This window comes from Vigna angularis, chromosome 3, assembly GCF_016808095.1.
Source record: "Vigna angularis cultivar LongXiaoDou No.4 chromosome 3, ASM1680809v1, whole genome shotgun sequence".
In the NCBI taxonomy this organism is placed as follows: Eukaryota; Viridiplantae; Streptophyta; class Magnoliopsida; order Fabales; family Fabaceae; genus Vigna; species Vigna angularis.
Genome location: NC_068972.1, coordinates 2,435,521 through 2,456,985, shown reverse-complemented (window position 1 = coordinate 2,456,985; position 21,465 = coordinate 2,435,521). Strand labels below are relative to the sequence as shown.

General features: G+C 32.9%; 1 protein-coding gene across 1 annotated transcript; it reads right to left on the bottom strand.

The window, feature by feature from the left end:
- Nucleotides 1-13,532: 13,532 nt before the first annotated feature.
- On the bottom strand, nt 13,533-15,287 carry LOC108325323 (adenylate isopentenyltransferase). The gene has a single exon (XM_017558381.2). The coding sequence runs from the start codon at nt 14,930-14,932 to the stop codon at nt 13,961-13,963; it is 972 nt and encodes a 323-aa protein (XP_017413870.1). The 5' UTR covers nt 14,933-15,287; the 3' UTR covers nt 13,533-13,960.
- Nucleotides 15,288-21,465: the final 6,178 nt, after the last annotated feature.

Genomic DNA, 21,465 nt, shown 5'->3' with positions numbered 1-21,465 from the left:
GAGGCTACACAATTATACAATGACATCATATGATTACGGATGACGACAAACGTATTAATATTGAAAATACTTATAAGTTAAATCATAATAAAATATATGTATTTCCTTTTCTTTAATATTTTCCAAATTATATGTTTTGAAAGATATTTTTCAGAATTAAAAAATATTTTTAAAACACTCAATTCAAAATGCATTTTATATTTCGGAAATATTTCCAAATTCAAAAATATATTTTGAAATATTCAATCTATAATATAAAAATAATTTTCAAATTAAATATTATAATTTTTTTTTAAGATTTGAATATATATTAAATTTGAAAACTAATTTGATAGGACCGAGTGTTTCAAGATAAATTTCGAAATTTAAAAATATCGGATTATTTAGTCGAAGGTTGCAGAGAAAAAGGTGAGTGACCAGTGAGTGAAAGTGGTAAAGTGGTTAGAAAGTAGGGAGAAAGAAGGCCAAGAGCGAGATGCAGCAGTAGAGGAGGAAGAAAGTTTAGAGTTTTTAATATATTTTATTTAGGGATATTATACTTTATGGAGTCCAGGAAAAAAAAGGGGGTGCAGGAAGAAATCCTGTAACCCATGTCTGAAATTCTTTGGGCTGACTCGCCATAACTTTTTTTTTTTCTGAAGAATGTGTGTAAGAAAAAGTCCTTTGTTAAGTAAATTTCAATTAAAATAACAAATATCAAATCCTATTTATATTTTTAAAATAACAATTGTTTTTATTTATCATAACTTAAATTTGTAAGGTATAAGTTTCACGAGGGATTAACTTTAATCCAATAAAAGTAGGGATAAGTTCCTTTTTTTTCTTCATTTTTGTAGTAAACAAATTTTACTTTATCTTGATTTGTCTTTCAGTGTCATAAGAACGAAAGACAGTTAAAATCTTATTGTATTTAATTTAATAAGTAGTCACTTCCTAAATAGAATATGGCAACTTTAGACACACAAAAAAATTGTAACATTTTATTTTAAATGTATATTGATTGTAAAATTCTTTACTGTTTTATTATAGAATGAAATTTAAACCTTAAAATGTGCACAACTGTTACATTTTACACAACCTAAGCTGAATTTTGTTTGCACTTGTAAATTACGTTCTAATTCCTCGAAGATTCAACATTTTGTGCAAACAGACTTTTTATTGTCTTTTCGTTGTACATTTTACGAGTTAAATTAATTAACGAAAGTCTAATTTGATACTAAATAAAAAATTTAAAGTGGTTAAACTATATTTCTTTTGTTTCTTGAAACTAAATCCATGTAGTATTTAAATAGGGATGCCATTGTTAAATGTTTTGGCTTTTCAAAAGACCAATAATTAGATAAAAATTTAAAAATCGTTAGATATTTGGCAATGTGGTTGACAATATGAGGACGAAAACTAAAACTATTTGCCAATTATAGAACATTAATTGGATCAAACCCGATTGATTAATTATTCGTAATGCGATTTCAGTTTTTGGCTAATCATATTTATTTATACTATGTGGTGTGCCTCTAACTGAGACTTATGAGACAACACTTTTTCCCCGAGTACAATGCAATTTAAAGAAGAGAAAAGAAAAATATGTATGCGAGAGTGTAAAGTAGTTAAGTACTTTAAATATTTGCAATTCACATATAGTTGTTTAAATAGAATATCTTATTAATCTTGTAGGCATTAAAAATGAATATCTTAAGCACCTTACTTTAAAAAAAATGATCAATTTATCTTCTTTGATGTATATATTTCTTTAAAATACGTAAGTATATATGAATGTAGGTGCAAAAAATATATATATATTAAAAACTTCCCTTACCATATAGTTCAATTTAGTACTAATATATAGGTACTATAATACTTATACACTTAAGTTATAATGTAAAAAAAATAGTTAAACTAATATTATTTAAAGGGTCCTTTTGATTATTATACTTTCGTCCTTCAATGAATATAACGGAGTGAAAAAAATACACTTGTATTTCGACCTGCGATATACGACATTGGACTAATAATATAGATATAAATAATAAATAATATGGAAACAAATACTAATAATAAGTAGTTAGAATAAATTAATCTAACTGGATGTCTTAGTCCTAATTAGTCTTTTCAAAGTTACAAGTTGATCACGAATATAAAATTGAAAGAAAATAAACTGAATCAAATTGGCCTCTAGAAGGGTACCTGTAGAATATGATATTGCTTTTAAAATTACATGTTATTAATATATTTATGAAATAATTACAAAGTAATAGTGCTAAAAAACATAAATGTTAAATATCTAAAATTTGATATTGGAATATTAAATATTAAAAAAAAACGAAAATATGAGACTACCACAGAAATAAGTAATAAGGAAATAATAAATACCATACATTTAAAACATAAAATAAGAAAATAAGCAGATTAACATAATAATTATATATAATACCGCAATTCTGGAAATAAAAACAAAAGAAGTTACGTGGCCTATAGCAATTGACTCGTATCTTATGTTGATAATATTTGATTTGGTTTAAACCTTCCTTGGTCCTCATTTTTGTATGTAAATCTCAGTTTGGTCTTCATTTTTTCATTTGTCTTAATTGGGTCATATTTTTTTATAAAAATGAATACATTTTACCCTAACCGTTAACTGATCTCAAACGGCGTTAAATTAAGACCAGAGAATATGTACGTAAAAATGAACACTATTTACTTCTTTTTATTTAATATTTTTAAAACCAAGCTTTATTTATTTTTTATTTACTTTATAGAAGACTTTTTTTAAGTTTCACCCTCTACAGGATATCACATGGGTTAGAAAAAAATTATTTTTCAGAATTAAATTAGTTTATTTTTAATTATTTATTTTATTTATTTGATAATTTTTATTTAATATTTTAATTTTCAAGTTTTACATAATATTTTAATATTATCTTTTTTCTTTAAATATAAATACATAAATATTAATTTTTATAAAAAACTATTTAAAATAATTTTTTATTGTAATCATTAGATATATAATTTTATTACTTTGAAAAGTTAAATATATAATATATATGTTGAATTTATTTAAATTTAAAAATAAAATCATTTTTAAAAAAATATAATAAACATATTTTAGTTTAAAAAGAAATGTTTTCTCTTAAATAGTGATCTAAAAAAATATTAATTTGATATAATATAAACAATTTTGTATATTAATATTCAATTAAAATACACATAATTTTATAAAAAAATTTAAAATTAAAAAACTAAATTTATGATAATTTAGTTCAAAATGACTAGTAAATATGATTAAATTGGATTATTAATTAAATTAATATATTATCTTAATATATTTTTTTAATATTATTAAAATAAAATAATCAACATATAAAAAAATTATAAATTAACTGTAATAGATAGGATTTTAAGACTTTATAAATATTTAATCATATTAATTTTTTAATAAAATTACTTTTACTTCTATTAAGTTTTTTTATCCCAACCTGTATGATTTAGGATTAAGTTCTATAAAATAAAATAATTTAATAATATTATATTAAAAATACTAAAATAAATCTTTAATATATAAGATGTGATGTTTTATCTTATGATAAAATAATATTACTATAGTGAATTACAGTATTTTATATATTTTTTATTTATATAAATTTATTTTTAAAGGAAAGCTCAGAAAATTAAAAAGAAAACATATACTTAAAAAGTTTGTTTAATTGATTGATGTACAATAGTTAGTTATTTATCTATATTATTTTTGTATAAATTTCATTAAAAATACATATAATTAATATAAAAAATTGAAGAGAAAACATGGTGATGTGACTTTAGGGATATTCACTTTATGGATTTCATTTCCTTTAATCAAAACACTCCAGGTAAACGAGGAACACACATCAGTACATTTTTTCTGCACAGCGTGACCTTAATTTAATGTCGTCTGAGACCAGTTAATGATTAGGGTAAAATGTGTTCATTTTTACAAAAAATATGACCCAATTGAGACAGATAAAAAAATGAGAACCAAACTGAGATTTTCATACAAAAATAAGGATCAAGAGAGAGTTTAAACCTATTTGATTTCAATACTTTAGGTCCTCCCAGCATTGTATGACCAGTTAATAATAAAGATACAACTACCATAATAATTGCATAGAAAAATACATCACAAGTTAGAATGTTAATATAGTATTCCAATCTTTATAACAAAATAAACAAAACGAAACCCTTAGATATATAATTCTTATATGTTCAAAGGTAATTTCATCTCTATTTGCTCCAACTTAGTTCCAAATCAATTGTTTATTAAGAGTTTTCCAATCATGTGAGAATTTAGTGAATAAATGTTATCCTAAATATAATGGGTGAATGCATTGATCTCATGTTTATTTTAGAGTTTCATATTTCATAAACACTACATACCTATGCAACCACATTGGAGGAATCATGAAAACATTATTCATTCATGCTTTGGATAGTATATTTGACCATTTTTACCATGAACATTAAATACAAAACATTGTAGGATCCACACAATTAATGCATGTAATAAATATGAAACTCGAATGGCCCGAGCTAACTTATGAAATCATTACTTACTAATAATGACTTTAAATCATACATCAATAAAATTTTAGATAATGCTATCCTCATATTCAAATTTTGCTTCACTTAAAAGAATTGAAAATTGTTCAAATGTAAAATTTGGTTATTTTTAGGCTCAGTTCTAAAATGAAAAGTCATGTCCATTGACTCTGCAAAATTTTTCAAAAAATAAAATAAACGGTGTAAGTTTTAGATAACAGACATCGCATTATAAAGATATTATTATTATATATATATATATATATATATAACATTAAACATATAAAAAAATTCTTAGTAAAATTTGTTATCTATTTCAAAAATTTGTGTGCATGATTTTGTTGGATATTATATTGACTTTTGTGTTACTTTTACCTAATTCTAAATACAAACCATTTATATGACATTACTTAAACAAATATTATGATTAAATATGTTAGCTTTTAAAATTAAATATAAAATTGAAATTCAACATTTAGTCTCAAATTTTAAAAATAAATAAATATAATATTTTAAATTTAATTGTGTTAAATTTTTTTATGTATTAAACACATCTCAAACATTTGAATTATTTATATTGTTTGATATATTATAACGTCTAAAAAAATATTAATGTTGTTAGGTTAAAAAAATATATATCTAATTTAATTAAAATATCAAAATATATTAAAATTTGGAATAGAAACTAATTTTAGTTTTGTGTCAAAAAATGCATTTTAAAGGAAATTTAGTTATAAGTGTGTTATGTTGTAATGGTAAAACTTAGAAGCCAAAATCATTACATGCTCTTTACATTTTTCAAAAGAAAATTTTTAACTTTGATATATAACTTTATTATACAAGCAAGTATTATATCATGATAGTATTAAATTTCCAACAAAATATAAATATGCATATTAAGTATTATATATTATATTTCTATGTAATTTTTTAAATCTATTATGATATTTTTGAAAGTGACGTTTGAAAATTTCACCTTGGAAACATTTAAGAAGTTGACTTATTTATTGTGAAATTAATTATATATACATTTCAAATTTAATCTGTATTATATATGAGTATGGATAATAACATAACAAGATTCCAATTTCCCACCTAGATAATTACCTTACAAAGTCTTTACTTTACCAAATTGTACGACAACCACAATATTTTATACTTGTGTCCAGGAAAGAAATTCATTTAGATCATCATCATATAATTTTTCATATGAATATTATATAAGCATGAAAGACATACACTCACTCAGTGTGTTGAATGTCACAAAAAAATTCTAATAAGATCATTATGTAAAAATTGAAATTTATAGAATGTTAATGCATATAAAGACAAAATTTAATTAAATATATATCAGGAATATGAATAAGTATTAAAACGGGTCACCGAGTTCAATACTGTCTGACTCACCACAGGTTGGTCACTCAATGAGTCAACCCAACTTGGCTCTTGGCTCATTTATTAGAGAGTCGAAAAATTTTGAATCCGGTCTCATTCATTATGCGGGTTAGTGAATTGAATTACTGACTCACTTAATTACAAATTTTTTTTAATCCAAACAAAATAATAATTTTTTTTGTAATCCAAATTTAAATAATTTCACCCTAAAATTATGTTAAACTCCAAAGCCAGTTCAAAATAAAAAATTGACACAACTCAAATATAATACAAAAGCAAACCCAAAAGTGAATAAATAAGTTTATAATGTTGATAATTTTTGTGTCAATTATCTATTTATAAGATTACAATGATAAATTTATTCTTGGAAGTCCCACCTCTTAATATTTATAATATTTTGCTCTCTTGAAACATTTTTTTTCTTTATTCCCATTTATAATACAATAAAAATGTTAACTAATAATATTGAAACACAAAATAATAAATAATTAAATTAAACTAGGTGGGTAACCTGACTCACCACAGGTTCAACGGGTTCAATAAGTAAATTGGATTAATTGGTCCATATAAAAAACTTTCATTTTTTTCAAACTCAACCTGGTCCAAACTCATGGGTTCTAACTTATTTTTGACGGCACTATATATATATATATATATATATATATATATATATATATAAAGATAAAATAATACGATTATAGTTCTTTGGACAAACTAATAATTATATTGAAAGTCTGTACTCTTCCAAATGGTATAAATCACAACATTTTGAAGTTATTGGTAGTTAAGAAATGCATTTAAGTTTTGTGCAAATAAATTTAGCTCAATATATTTATTGTATAAACATAAAAAACACAAACTCAATGAATATGATATCTTCATCTATACGACATGAGTTATTAAAAGAATTTGAATATCTTATCAAATCTCTATACCTAGCACTCTTGTTATACATCGTTAGTGGTACCTCATTATATCATATATTTTTATCACACTTCACAAAATACTTAACTATTAATAAATAATTCATATAAACCATAATCCACCAGGCATACAATTATAAAAAAAAATATACTTAATGAACTAATGAACATTCAGAATTTTTTTTTTAAAGCAACAGTTAACACAATGTATACTCTCATGATAAATCTTATTAAACAGCTTGACTTTTTGAACAACTTTAATAAACAATTCATTATATATGATCTTATAAATTGAAAATGATTTTACACTATGATTTGACTACAAACAACTATGTAACGAGTATATTTTTTTTTCATTAACACGAGTATTAGTCCATAAACTCTTATACCAATCTTGATGGAGAGTTTGAGACAATAAGCGAACATTTCTTCCCAACTTGAGTTTTCCGTATTATGAGCACTAGGAATAAAACTCGAATAATTTTAATGAAGAGATGTGTTTGTTTTCATTTTTCTTGTTCATTTAAGTTTATATATATAATAAGTCTGTTAACCTTTATAAAAATATCTCAAAAACGATATATACACCATCAAACTTTTGAAAAAAAAAAAGTATTATGAAAGAAAAAAGAGATAAGAAATGTAGATATGGGGAAGGGTAGAGAAGACTCTACATAATTGTTTGTTCCCTGCACAGAGAGAATGAATGTACTGGATAAGATGAGATAGTTATAAATTATAGAAGTAGTAGCGTTGCATGAAGAATCTAGGAATGAAAGCAAACCTAATCCAGCTACCCGGACTAAACCTGAAAGGTTAAAGTTGAAATGGTAAAATAGGTAATTTTTTTTAACGGCGAGAGAAGATATAAAAAGGAGATATTTATTTATTTAGTGATTTGTAGTGGGTGACTGACATGGAAGAGGATGGAAAATTAGAAAGGCCACATAAGATAGTTGTGGTTGTGGTTGTGGTTGTGACTGTGATTGTGATTGGGAAGTAAAAGGGTGACAGACGGCATTTGATGAACATTACTGATGCTGGAGACCCATGCCCTATGAGTTATGTAATAAAATAATAGTAGGCTTAGGCAGAGTCATAGGATCATGCGCAAAAAAAAACCGCATGCGCACTGTCTCTCGAGTCCTCACACCACCACAAAGGTGTTTGTGTTGTGTTGTGTTGGTTCCTCCTCGCTTTGGACTCTGCTACAGAGCCATCATGTGTTCCCCCCACTCACCATTATGCCCTCACAATCCATATATTTTATTCGTCTTTGGTACATTTGTTTCTTCATATGCCCCAGAGACCTCAGCTTCCACCCACTCTCTCTCTCTCTCTCTCTCTCTCTCTCTCTCTCTCTCTCTCTCTCTCTCTTTTCACCCTTTCTTCACCTTCCTCTTGGATCTCCCATCCCACTTTTTATCATTCCCCTTTCTGTCACTGATTTATTGTTTCTTTATCCTTACTTAATTCTTGAACTAACATTCTTAGAAGGACAGCTTCATTAAAACCAGCATGTTCACTTCCAACCATAACTGACACCTACATTATTTCTTCTACTTGGACGACCACTGCACATCAAATACTTCACTTTTCTCCTTCTAATCAATCATTCCAAGTTTACCCAACTCCCTCTCTTCAATTTAAATGCCATTACCTAATTTTTAATCTTTTTCACTTATTTCCTTTCCCACTGTAAATCTTTCTATCACAACATTTTACCTTTCTCATACCCTCAACTCAATTAAAATAATCACCTTTTTTATGTATTTTTCTACCAGAATTTTTTACATTTTCTAAAGAAACCAAATAATATTGAAAGAAAACATCATCTTAATGGATCGAGTTGGTGAGTTCAGGAGTTTAGAAACCCAAAATCCGTTGTTTAACCCCAAAAGTTATAAGTTGATTGTGTCAATCTATTTCTGATTTCAAACTGCATGAAATATATGTATTTGGATCAAGTCCAATCTGTAACTAATGCGAGTCAATCTTAACTAGATTATGCACAGATTATCGTATTCGATAATGTGATATGGCATACGAGAAAATTCTTTTGAATGATTGACAAAAATAAATTACATTAATTAATAATATACATAAATGTTTTTAATCTATTTTAAACTTGTTGACTTGAGGGGAAGGTTTTATTTGTTCTATGTTAAGTATACTTAAATGATTTATTTTGTGGGACGTGTGATATATTATGATCCCTAAGGTTGGTTATTTACACAAGGGTTGAAAAATAAATTTGGAAGTGTTATCTTCTACAGCAAAGTGTTCACTAAAATTAAAATGGCTGAACATAGAGAACAGCTAAGTGGTAGCTCATCCCAATATGTGGCCAGCCATTCAGAGACTGCAACATTCCTGCTGCATGGTCTGCTTTCCTGCCTTAATTGAGTGATCTGTAAAATACTTCAACTTGCGCTGCATTCCTTGTAGACAGACCTGTACCAATTTGCAACCAAATACTAATATATAATTAGTTGCATAATAAAATTAAACTCATGAATAACGGAATGGCTTCTTCTGAACACGTTTACTTCAGGAGATAGGAACAAAAATAATATTAGTTTTTCTCCTTAATATAATCTATTGGACCAAGTAGTGGCCTCTCGTTAATCATTTTTCAAATTTATAAAACATTCTCACATGTCACTGTGCAAAATCTTAACCACTCATACTGATCCGCAGCATTTTTATTGGTCACATCTAGAAGAAAGTATAGCTTATTACAGAATGTGACAACTACTTACTTAATCTTCAATTCCTTGAAATGCCATTAACCAAGGTCCAATGTTAGTTCAAATTCACCAAGACGTCAAAAACAATTTTAATTATAGATGTAAATGTTTATTTAAGATTTTGGAGGGAACTAGATCAAATTCTCAATTCCTTTGGGCGAAAATAATAATAATAAAAGAAAATTAAAAGGACAAACAGACACTTGTAATCTAGGCAGTTTTCACTGGAAGAAAATGTGGTTAGAGCTATATATAATGCGAAAATTTTTTGCACATGTTATAATTTCCTTACCTGTCCCTTTTGTTGCATTGATTAAGAGTGTCAACTATATGGCATTATTTTCCTTAACCTTGGTTCCGAAGGGAACTAGTGTCTTGTGTTTCCATGGTTCTTCGTGCGCATTGCACATGCACCAATCAATTTGGAAATTTGTATTATTTTGTTCGATCTGAGATTACAAGCTGTAGTATAAGCTGATAAACCATTAATCTGGCAACAATATATTAAACCTATTTTAGTGCACCACATAAAAGCTTCTGCTTTGTCATCATCCCACTTATGTTAACTATCACATTATTCTAATGACTTGACATAATACCCTCTTATACAGCTAACTACGCTACTTTATGTATGTGGTTCCACCTGTGATCCATGTCAGCCAATTTGTGCTCTTCTAGACGCGTTAAACAATTATGCGGCCTAGGAACTATTCTTAACACTAAAGAACATGTAATCATGAAATACAGCCACACTAGCTAGTTGGACCGAAGAACAAGAGAAACATGCATGCTCTAGGCAACTTTGTGTTTAGTAATAGCAACTAGTGACAAGCCTGGAATTATATGAATTTGCTTGGTTGCTCTTCAAAATTCATCGTTTCCAAGTTGCCAAATGAATATTCATGGTTTCTAAGTTGGCACTTGAAACTTTGGGGTTTTATATTATTTTAATAAAGTATGAGCATTGAACATAATTTTAGCGAATTCCAAAGTGTTGTTGTCTCACTAGCACAAGAGAATCATGATGCAAGAAAATTAAGCAATGGTACTTACAGAGGAGTGAGCATCGTTATGGTTTTTCACATGGCATATGAATTTGGTGACAGTGTGTTAGAATAATTTTGTTAAATGATTTACGTTGTTTTGGGGTTGTTTTGAGACATTGTTAATATGGTTTCCTTAAATGCATTTGACTGTTTGGTGAGAGAAATTTATGATGGGTAAAATTAGAAAGAGATAGATGAGCAAAAGAAGAGAATGGTCGGGGGGGTCCATCCTATGTTGGTATAGTATTCCTCAAAAATGGAAGTGAAAACCTAAGAGAAAGGAACGTTTTCTCCTTAACATGCAGGGGTCCCCTTGAACAATGAGAGACAGATATTGGTTTAGGAGGAGGACCGAAAGAGTATAGAAGTTGGCCCCCCCACAGTGGGAAAGTACATGAAGTTCGGAGTTCTCGGGGGAGGGACGTGGCCAAGGAGAAGATGATAGCACAAATTGTCTCATTCTTGGACTTGTACATTATGCAGAATTTAATTCCCTACACCTGTTTTCAGAAAATTCTGAACTGCTGAGCCTAAGAATTTGGCCCTTACCACCTAAAATTAACCATCTGACAACTCCATTGCGCTGATAACACTACCTATGCCTAGTCTGTTTCTTAGTAGCTGTGAAGGAAAACAATTTCAAGGACAGTGTATCACAAAAAAGGACAACGTGAAGAGAAGGTCAGCACATACTTGGATTGTAGAACATCAAGTAATCACTCACTCACTTATGCTCATACTTTACCCTCCTTACACTCATTAATGCACTTAAATTAATTTCTTTCTGCTCTTCTACATCACATAAGATTAATGCATTTCCTTACAATTCCGCATTTAATGCTTCCACTTTTATCTTTCATCAAACTGTAATTCGCATTCCACTTTTCCTCCTCCCCTCCAATGTAAAATGACCTAATATTCATTGCTATTTCTTCTTCTTCTTCTTCTCATAAAATACTTCTCTTTCACACTTACTCTAATCATTAAGAGTCCGTTCGGATTTTCGTTACACAATTTTTAAAATGGGTTTTTACATTTTTCAAGAGAACAAAAGTTGAAACAAAGAGTGTTGTATCGTTGCACTCAAAAACAAAAAATAAATTTAATTTTTAAATATATAATATTATATAAAATAATTCATTTTTATCTTTCTAGTAAACATTTTTCATACAAAAGAATATGATTTTGTTTTGTTTTAAAGGATAGTGTTTCGAGATTTTAGATAATATTGTTGTCTTTGGTGTTTAGAAAACGGATATAAACATTGTGGTGCAACTAGTGAACTACACGACTTTTAGTAAAAGGAATTTTCGAGGGATCTCCAAATTAACAACTACTAGCTAACGCACCCCATGTTTCTTCTGTGTATAAAACAAGAGGTACTTAATTTTGCTTAAATTTATGGTTGAAAAAAATAAACTATGACCGGAACATCTTCAATGTAATTTATGTTTTGTTATATAAAACGTTGGGTTTAATTAAATTCATATGTACATGTGCTGTGTACCGTGTCCTTATTAAGTTGAAATGAGTGGGGCACAATGACACTAGAAAAAGAATGAATTCAATGATAGAGAGTCCAAGAAAAATAAATGATTATCTGGATCTTTAAACGAGTATCTAAAATATTTTAACATATTATTTTGGTTATATATTCATAATTGACTTGAGACACCTATTTAACAAGTATCTAATAAATCACGTTTACTTATAAAATCGATGACATTTTTAAAAATTTTAAAAACTATTAGATTTAAGTTTGATTTTAATTTTTGGCATTATAAAATTAAGGCATTACATTTTTTGTATATTATTTCATTATTAAAATAATCGAATTAATATTGATTAGACTTTAGGCGAATGACTGAACATTAAAACAATCTTGACTGGTCTTATTTAGAAAATATTAGATTTGTTGTCAAGAAGAAATATTAGAGAAATGGTCTAGATCTTTCGTTCACTTGAGTATACAAGAGTGGGGGTATTTAGGATTAGTTTATTAGGATTCCGAATGCTTGAAACTAAAAAGGGAGTTGCGTATATAGGATTAGTTTATTAGGATTCTGAATGCTTGCAACTAAAAAATAAGTAGGATTATTCCTCCGCTATTAAAAAAAGGTATGGAAGTCAAAACAAAGAGTTTAGGACGGAACTTTTACGTATATTGAAAATTTACAAATACGACCAATTAAAAATGTAAATTAATATTAAAGTATTTATAGAAAAAAATAGTGTAATGAAATTTAGAAGATAGTAAGTGGAATAACATTAGTGAATGGCATTGGCAAGGTGGTCGTGTTTATGATTAAAAAAAGATGAAGGTGCAGTGGTGTTGTGTTGAAGTTAAAACTGAGATGAATTAAGGAGGGAAAGAGGAGGCGTATCTGGAAGGAAACAGAATTGAGAATGTGTTCCGTTTGATGCATAGATTTGGTGAGTGGGTGACATAAATGCGTTGAGTGGAGACAGAGTGAATAGAATTAAGATGATTGAACAAAATGTCAAATGGTGATGCGAAGAAAGCAGAAAGCAGAAGGAATGTGTTGTGTTGTGTTGTGAAGGCAGCCAAGACAAATTCACAATCTGGAGTGCTCATATGGTTCCTCTTGAGAGCCAAAAACACACACTACACAGAAAAGAATACAAGGAAAGGAGGAGAGAGAAGGGGAGAAAAAAAGTGAATGGTTGTCTTTTAGTTAATTCAAGAGGGAAAGAATTTGGTCTCATTCCATTTTCCACACTCTTTTTATTCTTCTCATCTCTTATCTCTATAACTATAAAAACATGATTTTCTCAATTCTTACGTGATTTTCACACTCAGACACATTCCTTCATTCATACACACATACATATATCAACGCCATTCACAATTCCGCTTCCAATTTTTCAATAAACAATAATAATTATTCTAAAAACAAAAAATAAAACCCTACTGCTAACAAAATTTTTCTCAACATCTGCTATACTACTTTCCATTTTTTTGTTTTTTTTTTTTACAACCAAACCAGCCTCCAGAAAAATTGTGGAATCGCACGTGCCAAACCTTAACAGCCAACAATCCTCCGCAACTCCGAAACCAAAACACCCATTCGTAATCATTCCCCCCGACAGCACAATTCGCAACTTCCATTCCCATTTTTGTTTTGTACATTTTCCGTTCCCCCCAATTTTTCCTCCTCCATTTTTTAGGGTTAAATAAACCGATAGAAAAAGAGAAAAAAAAATGAAAAAATAAAAAAGAGAGAGTAGGAGTAGTAGCTGGATTTAGCTGGAAGACCTACTCCATCAAGAAGCGTCTCACAATCTTCACGCTTGGTTCCAACACCTGTCTCTCCCATACATCGGACCCATTGTTGGACCCTGACGTCAGCACCACCCCAAACGCTTCCGTAGCGTCGATCCTCCGTAGGTCCCACCCGGCACGCATCAACCGTTCGATCTTCTCCATCTGACGCTCCGCCAACTCGCACGTGTTATCCTTGATCGCCCGCACCGCTTCCTCGTACGCACGCTTCCGCAGAGGATCCTCGCCCGGGCCCGCGGGGCCGGCCCAGGGTGGGTACATATTAAAATAGCGGTCGAACTCGGGAACCCCAATGGCTTTTCTGAGACCGGACCCGGTTCGACGGGAAGCCTCGGGGTCGAAGAACTGAGCCAACTCCTGGACCATCCCCGATTGGAGCATGTCGTCGACTCGGTGGCACAAGTATTGCGATAGCACAGGGAAAGCTATGTCGACCCAGAGGAAGCAACACTTGTACCTCAACTCGGAGGATATAAGCCGCTCGGCGTGTTGGAAGACGTTGGAGTCAGGCTGGAAGTCTTCCACGAGAAGCGCGTGGACGAAGGAGTTAGAGCCGCCGACGACGATGGGGAGGCAATCCCGGCTGCTGATGTCGTCAATGATGTGGCCAGCGCGGCGACGGAAGTCGGCGGGGGAGAACTCCGGTAGGGAGGGGTCGACGTCGCCGAGAAGGTGGTGAGGGACGCCACGGCGCTGCGCGAGGGGGATCTTGTTGGTGGTGATGTCGAGTCCGCGGTAGACTTGCATTTTGTCGGAGTTGATGATTTCGGAGACGGGGAAGAGGGTGGCGAGGTCGATGGAGAGACGGGACTTGCCGGAGCCGGTGGCGCCCATGATGACAACGACCTTGTCCTTGCGGCGGTGGAAGGAAGCGTCCATGCGAGGCCACCGCTTTATCGGGTGGTGACAGCGCTGCGGCTGAGGTTGCAGTATGGAAAGCCTCATAAGAGAAAGAAGATGAAGTGAAATATTGAAATATTAATTAAAATAGGGAAAATAAGGGAAGCGAAAGAAACAGAAAGGGCGTGGGTGTGGAATATTCAGAAATGGCATTGCGAAATGCGAAATTGAATTGCGCACTTAATGCTACTATTACTGTTGTTTCTATTACTGTTACAACTCATCCTAGTTTTGTCGGGAAGGCAAAGAGAAGGTGTTTATTCTTGCATTTGCATTACACCGTTTGCTTTGAATGGCCTTTTGCGGAACCTCTCTCTCTCTCTCTCTCTCTCTCTCTCTCTCTCTCTCTCTCTCTCTCCCTGCTGCTCTCACTCTTTTGTGAAGTGGAATGAATGAGAGATTGTGGAGAATGAGAGCAGGGAGAAACGTGGCACCTCTTATTTATTTAAATACTAATGGTACGGTCATTTTTATATATATTATAACAATAAAAAAACAACTTCTATATTTATAGAAATAAGTAATAAAGGATAATATTAAATAAATATAAAAAATATATGTGTTAAACAATTATTATTCTTATTTATACAATACTGCCAGGTCTTTTCTTCTAAATAAATATATTCCGTCTTTTCCTTTTCTTATTTTAATTTCTGTCAATAAAATACCAATATAAAGGATCCATCATAATTTTGATATTTTTTTCCTTAATAAAAAACCGTATGAAAAAAATTAAAACGCACACTACAAAATTTTGGGACTATACCACCATATAGCCTTCTAATTTTAGATACTGTGTAGCTGTATTAACGTTACCCCGCGTACCCTCAATGTGAACCACACTGTCTTCCGCAGCAAGGAAAGAGGATTCAAATTTTATGCAACCCCTTTTAATTATATAATATTTTTAATTCACTAAACTTTAATTTTAATTTCTGTAAGTTCTTTTACTTCCTTCCTATTTTTCATTGATTTTATTTTTCTCAATTTCAAATAAATTCATAATTTTGGTGCCATTTTTCATTCGCTTTCTTTTGTTTATTTTAGTCCAATTAACATCTAAACACAATACATTCCTTTTAAGATACCATGTAAAAATATTTAATTAAAAGTGTGTAAAACAATGATTGGATTAAAATTGCAGCCTTTCCGATATAGAAACACCAAAATCTTAAAAAATATAGATTAAAATCGCAACTTTTTTTTTTAAATTAGTGATACTTAAAAGGGCGTTATATGAGATAGAAAAAGGACTGCAAAACGTGAACATTTTTTGGTGGCCATGTATATAATTTATGAAAGGCTGAGTTTTATGACATTATTTTTCCTATAATAGATTTCTAACTCAGCTACTTACCTCGCGGTAAGACGATTATTGAAAAATAATCAAAAATTAAAATTTTTCCACATAATTCTCATAAAATTTATATTCATAATTATTTGTTATTTTTTTAATTTAAGTGACGGGTTTTTTAAAAATATTTTAGATTTAAAATCACTTTATAATATTATAACTGAATTATTTATATTTATTAAACATATCATATCATTTATTATTAAATCACTATCAAATCATTAATAAATATGTAATCATATATACAAGATGTTTTTGTTTTAATGTAAATAAAGAATATTAATATGATATTAAAGTTTTTTATAATAAAATTTGTTTAACTTATTACATAATTCAATGTCAAATCACTATTAAACAATTTACAAATATATAGAGATATACACGTTACTATGTGATGTGTCTGGGCTGCTCGCTCTCCTCCAAACTCCAGCTGCTGGCCGATCGGTGTTGGCGCAAGCCGATCAGTCTCCTTTTGGACGGGGGTGGATGTACCTGCAAAAGGTACTCCGACGCTCAAGTTAGGCGTGTGATTTGAAGAGCCTCGGCTCTTGGTTGAATATTTAGTGAATGGTTATCACTATTGAGTATTTGAGAGTCATGTAGAGTAAGTGGAACGTACCTGGCCTTTGGCCCTGGCTTTGTATTTATAATTTACCTCATGGATCCTAGGCTGCTATAAGCCCAATGAAATATAAACAGAATAAGATATAAACAGATTACCTGAATATCTGGTTGGTTGTTTGTAACCGTTCGGTTAATATTTTATACCTATACATGCCCCCCAAGTCCGAGTTAAGCGGTCGGCTTTAGCCGTGGTTAACTATAGGACTGATGAGTTTGAGGGAGGCTGCGTTGGCGGAACTGAAAGCGTTTTACCGCCCGACCTTCAATAGTAACCGAGCGGATTTTACCGCTCGGTCTTCGACATTTGTCGAGAGGGTTTTACCTCTCGACCTTCGACAGTAACCGAGCGGGATTTACCGCTCGTCCTTCAATAGGAACCGAGAGGGATTTACCTCTCGACCTTCGACATTAATCGAGAGGGATTTACCTCTCGACCCTTGACATTAACCGAGAGGGATTTACCTCTCGACCTTCAACTTTAAACGAGAGGGATTTACCTCTCGACCTTCGACTTTAACCGAGAGGGATTTACCTCTCGACCTTCAACTTTAACCGAGAGGGGTTTACCTCTCGACCTTCGACTTTAACCGAGAGGGGTTTACCTCTCGACCTTCGACATTAACCGAGAGGGCTTTACCTCTCGACCTTCTACTTGAACCGAGAGGAGTTTACCTCTCGACCTTCGACATTAACCGAGAGGGCTGTACCTCTCGACCTTCTACTTGAACCGAGAGGAGTTTACCTCTCGACCTTCGACTTTAACCGAGAGGGGTTTACCTCTCGACCTTCGACATTAACCGAGAGGGCTTTACCTCTCGACCTTCTACTTGAACCGAGAGGAGTTTACCTCTCGACCTTCTACTTGAACCGAGAGGAGTTTACCTCTCGACCTTCGACTTTAACCGAGAGGGGTTTACCTCTCGACCTTCGACATTAACCGAGAGGGCTTTACCTCTCGACCTTCGAGAGGAACCGAGAGGAATTTATCTCTCGGTCTTCGACATTTGTCGAGAGGGTTTTACCTCTCGACCTTCAACATTTAACCGAGCGGGATTTACCGCTCGACCTTCAATAGGAACCGAGAGGAATTTACCTCTCGGTCTTCGACATTTGTCGAGAGGGTTTTACCTCTCGACCTTCAACATTTAACCGAGCGGGATTTACCGCTCGTCCTTCAATAGGAACCGAGAGGGATTTACCTCTCGACCTTCGACATTTAACCAAGCGGGATTTATCGCTCGACCTTCAAGAGGAACCGAGAGGAATTTATCTCTCGGTCTTCGACATTTGTCGAGAGGGTTCTACCTCTCGACCTTCAACATTTAACCGAGCGGGATTTACCGCTCGACCTTCAATAGGAACCGAGAGGAATTTACCTCTCGGTCTTCGACATTTGTCGAGAGGGTTTTACCTCTCGACCTTCAACATTTAACCGAGCGGGATTTACCGCTCGTCCTTCAATAGGAACCGAGAGGAATTTACCTCTCGGTCTTCGACATTTGTCGAGAGGGTTTTACCTCTCGACCTTCAACATTTAACCGAGCGGGATTTACCGCTCGACCTTCAATAGGAACCGAGAGGAATTTACCTCTCGGTCTTCGACATTTCGTTGAGAGGGCTTTACCTCTTGCCCGAGGGAGATTTACCGCTCGGTCTTCGACCTAGGAGTGCTTCCTAGGGAACGGGCTTTACCGTTCGACTTTGAGAGGGTTTTACCTCTGCTTTGAGCTAGGAGTGTTTCCTAGTGAACGGGATTTACCGTTCGTCGTCGAGAGGGCTTTACCTCTCGCCCGAGGGGGATTTACCTCTCGGTCTTCGACCTAGGAGTGCTTCCTAGGGAACGGGCTTTACCGTTCGACTTTGAGAGGGTTTTACCTCTTGCCCGAGGGGGATTTACCGCTCGGTCTTCGACCTAGGAGTGCGTCCTAGGGAACGGGCTTTACCGTTCGACTTTGAGAGAGTTTTACCTCTTGCCCGAGGGGGATTTACCGCTCGGTCTTCGACCTAGGAGTGCGTCCTAGGGAACGGGCTTTACCGTTCGACTTTGAGAGGGTTTTACCTCTGTTTACTGAAATTCTTGATCGAAATTGGTAACCCATGGTCGAGCGTGAATTGCTCGATTTTATTCATTGCACAACGAAAGTTTAATAGCAAAAGTCTAAATCAAAAATTTAAAGATGACATTAAATGACTATCTTCAGTTTATAACTCCGCGAACCGATCGTTCACGATGGCGGGCAGGACTGCGACTATAGTCTCGCCTGCGTTCGTTCTTCCGATACGCTCGTTCGGGACTTCTTCTTGTTTCTTGTATGTAATTACGGAGGTGTCCTGCCCGAATGAGACGTTCTATTTCGTTTTTCAGCGTAATGCATTCTTCGGTGGTATGCCCCCGATTCTGATGGAAACGACAACTCTTCCTGTCATCTGCGTATCTTGGAGATGGCTTCGTTTGGAGTGTGAGAAGTTCAGCGTTTAGAGCTTCTTCAAGAACTTTTGCCCTAGGTGTGTTGAGGGGTGTATAGTGATTAAATTTAAATGTTCGGGAAAGCTCCCCGCCTTTACCATTATTGCCGAACGGTCGTTTACCGTCCTTTCTCCCTCCACTTGCCTCAGCTTCTTGCTGTCGCTTTCGTTGTGAAATTCGCATGTCCTCCATGCGGATGAATTCAGCTATCCGTTCCTGGAGCTCCTCCATTGTTTTTGGCGGTCGTGCATACAATTTCTCAGCAGCGTACCCTGGTTTTAGACAGGAAGGCAGATTGGTGATGATAAAAGATTGACTTACCTCTTTGACTCGTCGTGCAGTTTCCATATACCTTTTCATAAAGGCCTTCAAAGTTTCTCCCTTTTCCTGTTTAGTATTTACCAATTCTGCTGGCGTTACCTCCGGATTACGATTGGAGGCGTACTGCCTTTTAAAAAGGTTTTCCACAGTGGCGAAGCAATTCACTGTGTTTGGGGGAAGAGTGTTATACCACTCTAATGCTTCGTCCTTGAGTGATAAGGAGAAGGCTCTGCACATAACCGGATCACTGTCCGTGTAGAACACCATTGCATTGGTGAAAATCCTGAGATGATTGTCGGGATCTGTCGAGCCATCGTACTTATCCAGTACAGGAGGGTTCTTCTCTGGCATTGGAGCTTGCATGACGGTCGCAGTGAAAGGGAGCAGACTGGAGGGCCGATCGGTTCGTAAGGGGGATGATTCCCTTCTTCCCCGATCGTTCGGGTCAGTATGCCGAGATGGCTGCTGATTACGACTTCCAGCGTTATCATTGTGTTGGTTGTTACCCCGATCGGCTGTGGACTCCGAGTGTTGAGCTGACCGCTCGACACGAGCTTGTTCTGCTCTTAACATTGTAATTTCTTCGGCGTGCCTTCGTTGCATCTCTTGTTGTGCGTGCGTTTGTGCTTGTATGGTTTTGGCTTGTGCCTGTATTTGCGCCTGCATCTGCGCTATCAAATCTCTGGTGTGTTGTTCTTCCTCCATGCTCCTCGTGGTCACCATTTGGGTTTGCCGCTCGGCCCCACGGTGGGCGCCAAAATGTTTCGGTGGAAAGTTTTGGGACCGAGAGACTAACCTGTTGATGTGTCTGGGCTGCTCGCTCTCCTCCAAACTCCAGCTGCTGGCCGATCGGTGTTGGCGCAAGCCGATCAGTCTCCTTTTGGACGGGGGTGGATGTACCTGCAAAAGGTACTCCGACGCTCAAGTTAGGCGTGTGATTTGAAGAGCCTCGGCTCTTGGTTGAATATTTAGTGAATGGTTATCACTATTGAGTATTTGAGAGTCATGTAGAGTAAGTGGAACGTACCTGGCCTTTGGCCCTGGCTTTGTATTTATAATTTACCTCATGGATCCTAGGCTGCTATAAGCCCAATGAAATATAAACAGAATAAGATATAAACAGATTACCTGAATATCTGGTTGGTTGTTTGTAACCGTTCGGTTAATATTTTATACCTATACACGAGATATGCATGTCTCATAGTAAGATGAGAAGTATTAAAAATCTCACATTAACTAAAATAAAATAAAATTATAATATATAAATAAAAATAATCCTTACTAAAAAATCATTTTATAATGATAAATTAAATTTTATTTCACTTTTTATAATTTTCAAATAATATTATTAAAATTAATTATTATATTTAAAATATAGTTAAATATATACCTATCAATATAACATATTAAATTTTATTTCTATACCAAAATAGAAATATATATATTAATTAAATATTTTAATTGACAAAAAGCACTAAAATTAAAAAATTATAAATGTATTGGATGTCGCATAAATAAAGAAACTAATTATTAATAAATATATTTAAAAGAATAGTTGTGTTAGTAAATATACATATATATATATATATATATATATATATATATATATATATATTATTTTTCCTGTAACTATTATTGTTATTTTTCTTTTATAATTTTATTTATATTTTTCATCCGATCTTTTAATGATACATCACAAGTTATTTATTATTTATTATATAACTATCATTAAAAAAAACAAAGACATGAAGTAGTAGTATATATATCTAAAGAAAAACTAACACATTAAAATACTTTTCTTGAAATAATATG

Coding starts and splice junctions, on each gene's coding strand:
- LOC108325323 (XM_017558381.2), bottom strand. CDS start 14,932: ATGAGGCTTTCCATACTGCAACCTCAGCCGCAGCGCTGTCACCACCCG.